We start from the raw sequence: 14,281 nt of genomic DNA on the forward strand, positions 1-14,281 counted from the left end.
ATATATGCTTTCCACACGTACTTGGAGAAATACTGTTTGCCTGATGTCTCAAAATGATTAAAAGGCAAGTCTTTTCCTTTCTCAGCTTTGATGTGATAATAGAAGATGCTGTTGGCATTCAGCTTATCGAGAACTGGTGTAAGAGGAAAGAGAAATGATAGGAATAACTTGAATGGAAGAGGTATGTGTAGTATAGTGCAGGAGAGAAATACGACATTGAGTTCCTTCTGTCATTGATGATTCAAGACACAATTTTTGAGTTGCACTCACGGTGGAAGTAGTTCTTTACATATCTATGCTGAGGCACAGGTTTTAGGGTGAGGACTTGAGTTTTGACAGCATGCGATGGTAAGAAAATTTTCTATGCTGTATTTTATCACACAATTCCAATTTTTCATTTTTAGCTTTTCCCTGGGAAAAAGAAGGCATCATTGGCTTCAACAAAGTGAATGTATATCACAAGAACCACTGGTCTTCTCTGTGATGGTGAGAAGACTTTGCTTTTAAATTCAGATGGCTCTATGCTGCTGACCCTTTACAGAATTGCAGTGAGGTAGGGATTGGGCTTTGAGCTGGTATATGAAGATGTGAGGTTTTGACATGCATTCTGAGCCAGCAATTATGGGATTTCATCTGTACATATCCCTTAAATATCATCACTTTTAGATGTGTGCTAAGAAAATGGCATCTGTCACAATCGTACTTTTTCTGCTGAGGTCCATGTGTGCACACAGACGTGTATTACTGTTCTGGAACAAAATTTCTCCATAAATGCCATCGCAGATCAGGAAAGATTTTTTTTTTTTACTATTAATGTTTCCTCCTTTAAGACCGCTAGCTTCTCCCTAGTCAGCATGCATGTGGCTTGGTGGGGTAATAGTAGCAAAGAATTTTATTTCAGTGACTTCTCCAGGGAATTTATCCACTAAATAATAAACACTTATACCTCCTGGGAGCCACCTGGAGCAGCATCCCAGAAGTCCTTTTTACCCAGCTTGGATCACCCATTGCACAGGTAGCATCCTTGTGCAGTTAAGAAGTAAGAGTAAAAAATTTGGGCTGCTACTGTTTTCTGCTTCTCTTGGCACTATTCCTGGAGAGAGTTGAGTTAGTAAATGTGGCTGTCACAGTAGCTATTACCAATGACACAAAATAATTAAGTTGTGGTTTCTGTTGTGGTGGGGCCACTTCTGTATTTTATAGTGATACGTCTGTGCTGGGAGGGAGAGTGTCATGCTTGATTGTCGTGACGGATGCTTCTAGGAAAATAGGACGAGTCTCTAAAGGCAGGTTGTCCGATACTTTCCATTTACGTGAAATGGTGTTGGTTACATGGCAGATCGCTAATAGAGCTGCATGTTGTTTCTTCTAGTTTTCCTGATGAGGTGAGGGGGAGGGCAGCAGCCGTCTCATTTTTCTCCCTGTTGTTTTTGGAGGGGATAGCTGCAATCTTTGTTCTTTTCAGCCAGCCAAAAGAATGGTCAAGCCAGTTTTTAGTCTGATTCCCTAATCAAGTGAATGCTTCCATTTTTTGATGTCTTGAGCCACCAATGTGGGGTTCCTGGCTTTCAGAAGTCCTAAAGACTTTGGGACACAGATGCTCAGCAGTGCTGAGAAGCCCTGGTGGTCCCTGGTTGCTGATCCTGCTGAACTGTGCTCCATGCAGGAATTATACTGTGAACACGCAGTGAAATTTGGGGGCCTTAAGAACAATCTTTCTTTTTCTAGATTTAAAATATTTTCCATAGGTTGCCTCAGATAAATCTGATAGTATTACAGTGTAACTGTGAAATCCTGCTCTTTGGTCCTTATAGACACAGGCTCTTCCTGTTGCACCCAATTTAGCTTCCTAGACAGAAAAATTTCTCTTGTAGCTTGGGTGGCAAACACAGTCCATGTGCTCTGGCGTGCTCCTGGAGGGGCCTGGAGCCCTGCATGGGTCGGGAGGGCCAGCCAGCACTCTGCTGGTGCTTGACAAGTGTGGGGTCTGCTGAAGGTGAACATGAGCTTGCAAAATGTTGTGCAAACCTTCCTGCTGTTTCTGGGGACCAACTGGATAGAAGCTGGAGAAGGTTTTGGGTTTTTTAGTAGATGTTGCTGTACATATGTTGGTATGTCAGGGAAAAAAAAAACATTTCAACTATATGTGGTTAAACCTTAAGGCTGAGGCTTTTTTTGTTTGTGTGTCTGCAGTGGAAGAATCCCATGTCACATTTATTTTGTATCTCATGTTAGAGGTGACATTGTGCTCAGTGCTGAATGAGATGGTGAGGCTGTGCCGCACATGGCCTGCGGTGTCAAAAGATGAGCACGGAGCAGAACAGCGGCAATAGGGGATTGAGAGGGGGGAAGCTTGACCTTGTGTTCATGTGCCCAATGGCCTCTACCACTTGTCTCTTCACCTGGAGCTCCCCAGGGAAGGGACGCATCTACTGAAGGAAGGGGCAAGGACCAGCAAAGGGAATTGGGATACTGTCTGCTGGTGGGAAAAGCCTCTGAAGCAGTAAGAAGAGATACTAGGGCTTGGTTGAGAGATTAGATGTCACACCTTGACAAGGCAAGAAACTTCAGTGCGTAAATAGGGAAGACGGGTGCGTGTGTGAACCATGAGAGGGCTTTTGGAGGGTGTTGAAGGGATCAGTCAGTGAGCAAAGCCTTTTGCTCTGTGTCAGTGCAATACAGCAGGTCCTGGGCTGTGACAGGAAGCCTGAAGGGTAATTAAGAAAAGTAACTAAGAACTAAGTCATAAAAATAATAAGTGTTTTACCAGCTCCGTTGTGCATAGGCAGGCAGCAGGGAATGTGGGTCACGCAGTGTGAGTGGCTGAGCCAGCAATAAAAGCCAGGTCTGTTAATGCCTCGGGCCTCTCCATACACACGAGACTGTGATTCTTTCCTCCAGCACAGCTTGGGTGGGAAAGGACCTCCTTTTTAGGTGGAAGACCAGGCTCCGCTCAGTCCAGCAGCTAATCATGCTCTCCTGCTGTTTGCCTTTGCCAGGTGCAAGTTCTTTAGCCTCACGGAAACCCCAGAGGACTACACCATCATTGTGGATGAAGAGGGCTTCCTAGGTAAGCGCGGCATGTGCCACTTCAGTATCCAACCTGCGGGTGGGGGTGGAGGAGGAAAACATGTCATCTCTCGCTGAGATTATAAACCAAAGCGTTTGTAAAACAGGTCTGTTTGTCAGTGCTGGTAGTACAGCTATGAAAGGTGCTTTGATCACTTAAGCATACTGTCTCTGCTGCTGTGCTGTACAAGGCATTTCACACATGGAATATGAATATATTTTAATGCTGGGAGAAGAGCACGCACAAGTCTTAAAGAGCAGCTTAAGCATATTTGAAAAAGCAAAACCATCTGCATATCATTGTATTAAAATGAGCTAGCCTCTGTCCCCAAACCTCCACAAGCACACCACATCTTGCCTCTCCAGCTTGTTCATCCAACCTCTCTCTAAAAGGAGCACTTGAAGATGAGTAGTTCATATCATCCCCCCAACCATCACAATGCTGTGGAGCTGCGAATCAGCTCCTTTGGCTCATCACTGAGAGCTGTGATTTATTCCCCTTTCGTACACCCAGCTCTCTCCCTACTAGATGTGCCATCTTTGCCCGTGGTGGCTGAAGGTCGGTCTCTGTCCGTGTCGAAGGTGGAGTCGGCTGTGTATCAGAGAAGGTGGTTGGCATGTGCTTGGGAGCTGCAGACACTTGGCGTTGGGCGAGTGCTGATGGAGAGAATGGTTTGGCTTTGTGGATGGAAATAGTTTGTAATAACATTTATCATGTGGGGAGGTTTTGTTTGTAGCAGTGTTATTGAGGTGGTGGAACGAGGAAGTATTGTGCAGCTATTATTATTTTTGTTCAATCGCTGCTTTCTGTGGTTGGAATTTTGGAGAAAATTCATTACAATATGAAAAAAGAGGATTTCATTCCTGAATAGGAATTAACTGTCGAGTAGCTACTTGGGACACTGTAATACTCAATGGGTTTATAATATCCAAACCCTAAGGAGAAAATTAGAACCTATACCATCTTTATTTAGTACAGAGTCAAAGTTTTATAATCAGTAGCATTGCTGAATTATTCCCCTTTCTGTTTCAGAAGTACTTATAAACATATAATAGAATAAATTATTACGTTTTGGAACACTACAATAGTGGCCAAACATTTTCATAAAATAATCACTAGGTTGAGAATCGGTGAATGGATCTTTACAGCTGTTGCTCTTTGTAATTTGGGAGTTGTGGGGTTTGACTGAAAGCATATGTCACGTGTTCTGCTTTTGCTCCCAAAAGAGGAGGTGACATACGATTCTGCTGCCAGCGTGTACCTTGTTGCATTTTTTCAGGGAGCATGTGCGCGAAACTTTTATTGCTACTATCGGTAGTATCACCTTTTTTATTATCGGTGGTAGCTGAGGGAAATCAACTCAAATTTGGTTTCGCCATAATAGTAGGATGCAAAGCCTCCCTCTAAGAGCTTCATTTTAAGAGAGAAGTCACCAAAGTAGGAGAAAAGTTTTTTTTCCAAGGGCCACAGCCGATGGCAGAGCAAGAAACGTGGAGATTCCCATTCTCCGGAGGGAGTCTGTGTCACTGAACCGTGCTGTCCCTGCAGATGTGCCATGCTAGGGGCATGCTCATCTCCAGCATCACATCTGTGTCTGTGATATCCGTGGCACTCGTTTCTCTGCCCAGTTGGCACAAGGCAGATTCCTCAATTCAATCACTGGTGGCAAGTTTGGATTGCAACCACCCCCGTACAGCCTCTAGCAGCCACACTGCTATTTATCTCTCTGGAAATTATTCCGGCTTGAAACAAAGGTAAGCTTAAGCAGTGGTTTTGCTCATCAGTAGCAGGGGGTTGTGTTGCACTGTGTATGCCACTGGTTGTACTTGGAGCAAATCCCAGGTCTAGCCAGGCCAGTGTCCTTGAGGAGCTGCGTGTCCCACTGGTGCCCTGGGTTATCTCTGTGAACCAGACAGTGCTGCTGCACTTCAAAGCAGCAGTCCTCTCTGCTTGGGCCCTTTTGACTTTGTTACCTTGGCTCTCATACGCACGTGAATTTACTGCTGATAGTTATAGCACCCATGCAGCTTCCGCTGGGCTATGGTTTTGGCAGCATGTAACATCCGGTTTTTTTTCAAATACACCGCGTGCAGCTGGGGTGTTAAAGCAGGGCTTTGCAGGAGAAAAGATCACTTTCCAGGCAATGCAGGGGAAGGGAAGGAGCATGCTAAGGCCATCCTCTACTATGGCACGGTGTGGAAGCCAGGTGCGAAAACCAGCATGGGTGGTAGCATCACCAGTGAAGCTGGCAGCTTCATCACTTTTTCTTTGCTCTTTGCTAGTAAGTGATGATCTGCTGGCAAGACTTGTATGCTCTGCATCCTGCTAACTCTCCTAACGCAACCCCCATGCCCTTTGGGTTTGTGTCCAGCCCATGCTGCTCTTTCTAAATTGTTATCACCTCAGGGTTAGCCCTGACCACTGTCTCCACTTTTGCTCCATCCCTGTTCCTCATTTCCATATGCCCTAAGTTTTTCACGGTCTGGAGGAATTCAGGATCTACCATCTAGGATGCCTTGTAACAGTGCACGGGCTCTGCTTCACTCCCTGCTTCCCCTCACAGTCTGGCTCTAAATGTCTCAGGAGGAGGAATCTCACTTGGCCTTTGTACAGAGTCTAATCAGCCCATGGACTTGAACAGGATCAAAATCTATAAGAATTGCAGCATCCCACCTTCTTGCAAAACAGCACCAATCATGTCTGCCTCAAGTGGATCAGCTGCTTCGTGACCTGACTAGCCAAGTGCCAGGTTCAGCTCAAGAATTACAGGGTAAATTTTCACCTTTGGTGAGCATTTCAGGTAGCAAGTCCAGCAGCAAGAAGTGACTTTTTTTTCCTCTCCCGGTAACTTTTGTTCTACCAGTGCTTAACAAACTAGATCTCAGTCTCTGAAGGGCAGGCTTTTCTGTGTGGAAAATTAGGACCTTCCTTTCTCGGGCATCTATATGAATATTTGCTGCAGCAGCAGTGAGAAGATTGTCCTGTTAGCTGGCATCTCTCAAGTTAGCCAGGCCCCTTCTCCTGCATATCACAAATAGCACTGAAGGGAGGAGAATAGGCTGGAGAAATACTGGCACTTTCAGCAATCCTTGAGGTTAACACTTCAAACATACTGACATGCAGTAATCATTCTTAACTGTTTTGTCAAAAAATAATCCTCAGGCTTGCTTCCCTGAGAGTAGCAAGTGAGTTGGGCTGGTAAAGAAGTCATTATTTCTTCTCCCCAGAAAACGTCTGCAGTGCAAAGCCGTAACCTGCTTAAGCATGCATCGTGCCGGAAGGGAACGGCTACAGCCTAATTCTTTGCTTTAATTCCCCGGTGGTGAGGTGGGGATTATATCTGCACAGAACCTTGTTTGTTCCAGTGGCCGTTTCTTGGGCTTTGGCCTGTTAATGAGGAAGAATTTTATTCAGCAAATAACACAGGGGGCCAGTGCACAGAAAGCTCTTTTCCTGGCTGATACTGAGATGAATTAGCAGAAGGAGTTTGGCCATGGGCCCTCCTGCGTGAAGACAAGTGTCTCAGCTACTGGGGTGCTTGGACAGCCATGTAAAATCCTTGCATTTATCACCTGCTGTGCAGCCAGCGTGTGGCAGAAAAGTCGAGCGGCTGCTGCTCCCTGAAATACAGCAATATTTGTTTGAGTTCGGTTTGCTTTTTTCCCCAAGGTTTGGCTGAAAGCAGGAGCTGCCTGTGCGTGGTGCAGATATGCCATAGCCCCTGTGCTCTCTGCGCATATCTCTCTCTCTCTCTCTCCTTTTTCACAGGGCAGCAAGGACAGACTCCCTCCATCTCTGGGCAGCTGCACCAGCAGAGCTTTCAGCCTGTGGTCTCGCTGGTCCCAGTAGTCTCCATTCGTCAAAGGTTTTAGCTCTCACACACTGAAAGGAAAGCACATGCCAGCACACCTGGAGATAGCCATGCTCTCGGAAACTCTGTTTATGTGCACCGGGAAGCAGTTGCTGACATTGCAATCCTGTCCTGGAGATGCCATCTGAATACAATAATGGGGTTTAGGGGTAGCAACGTTCCTCCAGTGGTACTCCCAACAGCTGTCACATCGCAGCTTCTGTACCATATATCTAGAGAGCCTTTTATTGGAGGTAAAGGGGCGGTTCAGGTGTTTGGTTTGTTTTAATTGTCCCTTTTCTGTTCCTGGTTTCTTTGGCTGATTTGCCTGCAGTCCTATTCATCCTTTTTTCTCTTGGAAGTCCATTACTAGGTTTAGTGATAGCTCTGCTTGGGTAGCTTTCAATGAAATGCCATCCATCTAGCCTCCCTTTTACAGCACTTCTCTAATTGCACAGCACAGTGTGAAATGAAGAACTAACACGCTCCCTCAACCACCTTTATTCTCTACAAGCCTAGTGAAGGAAGAGCCCATCCAGTGTCATCTATATAAGTTGGTCCAATTGCATGGAGGTGAGAGATGGCTACAATTTACCCTCAGGTATTTCTTTGTTTCAGTATCTCTTCCATCCACTTGAAATGAAGCTGAACTCTTTGATAAGGACCTTCCCAGAATCACTACCACTGCGACCTGGCTACATACTAAGGGAAAAGGAGCTCCTCTCTGCTACCATTCCTATGGCAAGATAGTCTCTTTGCACTTAGAAGGCAACAAGTTCTACTTCTTGAGTTTATGCCCTATTTATGATGGAGAGAGGACTCTCCCTTTTTGAGACCTCTTACAGGGCAGTGGATGGAGTTTGAAGGCTTCTTTCTCCATTGGTGGGACAACCCCTAGCCTGTTGCTGCCCCGACCTAGCCTCCTCTGGGATCTTGGCAGCTGTTGAGTTGCTCCATGAACATCTGCATAAATGGGGTCTGTGACAGTCTGTCACGCAGGTGAAGCTGTCCTGAAGATGGAAGATTGTAAAGCAACAAGTCGCTATCATTTCCAAGGCGAGATCACTGCCTTCCCGGCCTTGGCATTTGGTTGGTGTCCCTTGCATGCAATTTTTCTCTGTAGGCAGTGAACTTAAAAGGTATCAGAGAAGGAGAAAAGAAATTAAATGCTAGGGTCAAGGGAGGAGTGAATCCCTGTGATTTCCAAGTTGATAAACACGCATGTTCTAGTTTCAGGGAAATTGAGGGTGAGTAAGGGGAACACATCACCTTCATATACTCTGCTCTTCTTTCTCCTAGAACTGGCAAGCCCGTTTCATGTAGGTCACCGCAGTTAGCAGACCATAGGTCCCGACTGATCTCTTCTGGATTGGAACTGGAAAGGAGGGGCAGTTTGATTTCAGTACTGAAGCAGCAGTGGGAAACATCTCCTCCTTTGGTGCAGACCTCCTGTGTGAACATAGAGCAAGACTCTCTGTCTCCCCACACTGAGGGGAGGTGACTCCCCACATCTGCAAGATGGAGGTGACAGTCCTTCCTTTAACCTTCTTTGGCTGCTCAGTATGGCTAGTAACTTCTCTAAGGCCAGAAATCCATGCGTTTACACAGTTTCCAGAATGAGGCGGCTCCTAATCTCAGTTCATACCTCACAATAAATTGCCCAATACATTAAGAATAATAGAACTATTTGAAAAATCTCAACTAGTTAGAGTGGCAGAGAGATTTTGTCAGAATTCATAAAATGTTGACCTCATTCTAATAAAAAGAAAGGATAAAAAGAAAAAAAGCCCTCCTGCTGGCAGTGCTTTGTTTTGATAGCCATCATCTCAGACAACCTGTTCCCTATCTGACCTTGGATTCAGGACTATCATATGCTTTAGTACCACATTGAGTCCCTTTTTCAATAACATCAAAATGGTAAATAGCTTTCAGTGTCCTCTCTCTCATCCTGTATATAAAATGGGCAAGGAATCATCTTATAAATAAGTGCAAGCACTGAACCCATCTAGGTGGGAGTGATCTGTAACTTTATTTAAAGATACAGAGGGAAGCAAGCTAATAGATGCATCTCATTTTTTGAGTATTTCTTCTATAACTATTTCTCCTTTAATTTTTTATTGCCTAGTGACTAGGCCTTTGTATCTCAGGCACAGTGGCTTAATTTGCTTGCTGACATTTATAGCGCTGAATTCCTTCCCCTGGACTGCCAGGAGAGCCTGCTGGTTGCTAGGCAGAAGATGTTTTTCTCTATTAAACACGTGCACAATCGCTCGCTTTTGTATCTCTGTATTGGCCAGACTACACTCTGTCTGTGGTTTTCAGGTTTTTTAAGTAATGTGGTATTAATGACTTAAATTCAAATTAAAAACATAGGGATTTGCCTACTGGCTAATTAGAAATATGTGCTTGGTTGGGAAGGTTTTTACTGCAATGCATATATGCTGATATAGATCAATAAGCATGTTGGGGGGCTGTGATTACATGGGATTTCTGTCCTCTCCCGAGAGGCGGTAGGGTTTGGTAGTTAAAGCTTTTGGGGGAAGGGAGAGAAGGATGAGAAATATGTAATATTCCAAGGTCTGGCTTGTGTCACCTGGGGAAAGGAGCACTTTAGCTTCTCTTTAGAGCTCATATGTGAGTGGGTTTGCAAATCTTGATAGCACATATTATTCCTTATGTCTGTAACCTGCCACATGAAGTCTTTTGGTCCAGTTTCTCTGCTTGCTCCTATTAAAAAAAAAAACCTGGATAAATAATACATATTTTTCACTGTTTCCTCCAGCAGATGGGTGTGTATCAATATCTATTTTTGTTTCGCAGCCTGTGGTGAGAAAGCCCAGACATCTCTTTCTGAACCACTTGACTGGTCATTATTTCCTCCTTTAAATTTATTACGTCTTGGCTGCTTCCTAGCACTTTCCGAAGTCTGAGATAGATGGGCAGATAGATACCGTGGCTCACTCTTATCAACCCGCTCTCATAAGTGCAGGACCTAAAAAAGCTTTTCTGGCTGAAATGATGGAATGATTCACTGAAATTTTAGGTTGGGCTCTAAAAGCAAGATGCAGCTCAACAGAGAAGTAGCAGCCCTGCTTATTTGTTTCACTAGACAGCATTTGACCATCTGCGTGCTGTTCCACTGGTGGATTTGGGTTTGGTTTGGGTTTTTTTTAGGCAGGACTTAGGGGGATTTGGTGGTTTTCATCATTTGCCCGTATCTGGAGCTATCCACAGTCTGCCAGGGTGGCAAACGGTGTACCCCATGGTGAGGAAGGGACAAGGCTGATATACTCTGTAAGACTTTTTGCAGCATTTGTGTATTGTAAGTGCTGGTAGGACAGTAATTTGTGATCTTACTCTGCTTTTTAAGTGAATTTTGTATGGAGCACCCGGTGAGAGATGAGGAAGTGCTGTTACCCCCTGGTCATGGGTTGGGAACCAAAGCCCAGGGAGAGCTGAGGGATCAGTGATGTAGCAGAGAAATGAACCCCCTTTCCCGAGGCTGAAAGCATTCAACCCTCAGTTCCCAAACTTTGCTAAATTGTGAACCTACTTTAAGTTTCAAGCCATACTTTTCTCAAGTTCGTGACCTGACGAGGAAGTGGATTTCCTCTACCTTGGCATCTCATAAATGCTGTGACCTTAGTCTAGAAATAGTGAGACTACAGTAACCTTTCAAAAAAAACAGTCTGTCATCACCTGCAAGCAGGGAAAACATTTCTTTTGTGATAATCCCTTGCAAAATGCCAGCACGCGGCACTCCCCAGGGTTGGTCTCTGAGCAGATTTGCCAGATTTTCTCTTCAGTGCCGGAGATGGAAGCACCCATGCCTCAGGTTTCCCAAGGATCAGCAGTCGTTCATCAGGGTGAGAAAACTTCTGTCCCTGGCAGGCTTGGAGGATCCTCCTGGTCAAGTGACCTGGGAGGGAAAGCCAAACAAAATTCTATCTTGTCTGTACCTAGACAGGGGCTCTCAGGCAGAGGTGGCAAGTTTTTGTGCCCTAAAACGTCACCAACTTTATTTTCTCCTGATGCAGTGATCAGTCTTTTCCAGCTTTCTGCCAGCCTCGGTACAAAGTCTCCAGAGCTAAGGATGGATCAAGGGTAGCTCTCATAATCCCAGCGCAATGTGTCTAGTTGCTTGGGTTTTACTAGAATCAGTTGAATTCCTTGTGTCTAACTCTGGAAATGCAGAGTGATGTATGTGTTTGACTCCAAACTAACAGTTCTCTTTTGAGGGGAATGAGGGGAGGCTTGATGCTTTGAGCTAATTCTTGTGCAGTCGAAACAAAGGGGGTGTTCTTTCCTTTGTGTGCAGTATTAAGCTGATGGTGGCACGCTGGCCAGCCATCATCTTCAGGCTTTTGCCCTGACAGTCACAGAAAGTCTTTTTTGGGTTTGTGGAAGGGCTGCCTGTTGGGCAAATGAGCCTTTCTCGAGTGAGCAGGTTTGCTGCTGCAATTGCAAGGTGAAGGGACAAGGAGTCGGAGCAGCGTGATGAAGTTCCCAGGTCTGCTGCAGGCTTTTCTGTTTGACCTTGGACAAGTCTCTCGTTGTGTCTCGGTTTCCTTGTCTGAAAAATAGGGATAATCCTATTAAATCACCTCATAACAAGCCTTATAAAGATTAATTAGTAAACATGTGGAAATGCTTTGATAATGTAACAGGCAATGGCCATGATAAATAATAATTGAGGTAGCTTCTGTCCCACAGGATTCAGTTTTACAATGGGTACACTTGCAGACCTACTGAATAAATCATCTCTACAGCGGAACAGATTGGAGATTATGGTGGAAAAAAATACCCTTTTATGAAAAAAGTTGCATACTCTTTTTAAAATCTCCTATCTTAGTATTTAATCTTGCACAGGATTAAGTCTCACAACCTCAATGTTACAGTCATACAACAGTTAGGAATTTAGTGGCTCCATCTTCAAGTCTTGTTTGAAATGTAATTATTTGCTCTGCTCTGTCAGTCCAGTGAAATATTGTCTGCAATGTGATTTTTTGAAAAAAGAAGAAGAAAAAAAGGATTCCTTGTGCTATTTTGTTCGAAAATACAGAAAGAATTGGAAATGTGAGTCCAACTGCATCGGTTTCTTTTTTTGATCTCCTTTTATTTCTGTGTTTTTCGTTTTTCAGAGAAACATGCTGTCTGGGTCCCCTTGCCGACAGTAACCTGAGCTGTCAGCGTTGCCTTCAACTGCTCCTCTGGGCTAGGTCCTCCCCACCCCCCGGCTTGCAGATTCTGTGAGCAAAGCCTTTGCCAAGAGTTTTTGAAACACAGGGAAAGTTTTGTCAGGAAGTGGGAAATCTGCTGATTTCTGCAGTTCCTGTCCCCTGATTACCAGAGACAAAATCCTCAGTTCTTTCGGACTCCAGCTCATTTGCTCATGAAGCAGCGAGTGGGTGAGGAGAGGCCGGCCGTGAGCAATGCTTTCCTGGCTGGAAGCAAAAAGCTGTCGTTAACAGGTGGGGAAGGACCCAGCTCTTGATCATGGCACAGAGAGGGCATCAAAGTCAGTGCACTCAGGAGGCAATCCTGTGCGGGACAGATACACCCATATCCATGCTCAGAACAAATCTTGAGCCGAACTTTTAATCTTCCTTTGCTTATCACTAAAGAAAAAACCCAATTTCTGCTCCCTTCTTCCTTCTGCCGAGCAAACACCAGCTTGTGGAGCTTGGATCTGGTTTTGATTTTCCAGGTTCGCTCATTATTAGTGGTGCGTTATCCCGTGAAGAGGAAGGAAGAGAGCAGCCTGATTTCCTGAGAGCAGACTAGAGCCTAACCTGGATTTGTCTTCCTAACCCAGTTCTCCAGTGAGAGTGGACATAATGATTATTTTTGGAATCTACCTTACCATGTTCCACATTTTTAGCCAAACATAACAATGATGCTTTGTTTTTGGAGTGTACTCATACTTCCTGTCTTATGATACCCCTGTGAGGTAAGAATTACATTTTTTTTCTCCCACATATGAGGAAACTGATAAAAAGGAGACTAAGTGACTCGTTTCAAGTCACATACACACTTTGTGGGACGGATCAGTTTTTGCCTTAACTACCAGCCCAAATTGCCATCTACTTGTCTGCACTTCAAAATCGGACTTTATTTACCACTGTATTCCAAAGACTTGAGTATCTGTTCTAAGACACTACTGTAAAACCACAGTTTTCTAGTGATCCTCCCAATAATCTGTAGTGAGTCACTTATCCCTCTGTGCTCATAACCAGGTGGGAAGTGTGCTATCACATTATAACAACTTCTACATTACGACTTGACTTTCTTGTGCAATGCCATTTATTGCTAAATCAGTGTCTGGCCTGGCAAGAACTCGCCTCCTTGCTCTTAGACTCAGACTATTGCTATTAGTCTGAGTTTTTTGTTTCTCACGGCAGAAATCACAAGTAGGAAGCTAAGAAAGGAGGCCACCCTAAACATTTTCTAAATGGACATTTTTGTGCATTTCACATGACTGCACCAATCTCATTGGAAATGCACTCCTCCTTTTTGTTTAATTTTTAAAAAGTCACTGTAAAAGTATAACCAGCTTAGTTTTTAGATTGCTGTCAAATTTTAAAGTTACAAGGATTGCAAGAGGAGAAGTAATTGATTGAAAAAGAGATGAAAGCAGGGGTTTCTGTGTAAGCAATTCCTTTTATCAGCCCTTGATTGCTCTCTCAGTGGACACTTGTACCGAAGGTCTTTCCTCAGGAGGTGCTGATTATTTAAGTGGAGAGAAGGCAGTGCCTGTGCATACACATGTATCTGCAAGTTCCCAGTCTCTGAAGGACCACCACACCAGCCACAGGACCATGTTATCCTGTGGCTTGATAGAAGAGGATAGCTGCATGCCCTGGTTAGATGTTTAGATGTTTTCCCTTGGAAAGCAGAGGAGCTACTTGTCAGAGTCAGGATTTCAGAACTGGGCTATGTGTTTGTACAGCTTCATTTAATTCCAAGTTACCCTTGGGTTATTTAATTTCCTGACAGCTGCAAAAACAGTGTTCTCAGATAACAATGGCCTCTAATTAGGCAATGTGCCTAAAATGGTAGAATGTTTTATTTGACCATGGCACTAATATTTTGGAGGCAGCTCACACATGAGAAAGTCGAGTGAGTTGCATTTCCAGCTTCCCTTGGCAGAGACGTGTCTGTCTTATGATACTCAGTACATAATGCTAAAGGCATGCCCGCTCTTCTGCCCCTGTGGTTAAAACGCTTCTCATCTTTTTGGACTGTGTCATCAGTAAATCTGTCTTTCAGCTGTAACCACCTTCCAGAAATATGTTTTATCGGCACAGCAAGACTAAGAGGACTTGCACAGCTGAGGCTGCAGAGCATTTCACAGACAGGCA

The 14,281-nt window shown here is 44.5% G+C and overlaps 1 protein-coding gene across 1 annotated transcript in view; it reads left to right on the forward strand.

Moving 5' to 3' along the window:
* Positions 1–14,281, forward strand: part of CASTOR2 (cytosolic arginine sensor for mTORC1 subunit 2) — a 124,990-nt gene that overhangs the window by 63,763 nt on the left and 46,946 nt on the right. Inside the window, exon 2 of the mRNA XM_072881850.1 lies at positions 3,000–3,070. Within this exon, the coding sequence (XP_072737951.1) occupies positions 3,000–3,070 (71 nt within the window). The remainder of the gene's footprint in view (positions 1–2,999; positions 3,071–14,281) is intronic.

The sequence above is a fragment of the Ciconia boyciana genome, chromosome 17, assembly GCF_034638445.1.
Source record: "Ciconia boyciana chromosome 17, ASM3463844v1, whole genome shotgun sequence".
Lineage (NCBI taxonomy): Eukaryota > Metazoa > Chordata > Aves > Ciconiiformes > Ciconiidae > Ciconia > Ciconia boyciana.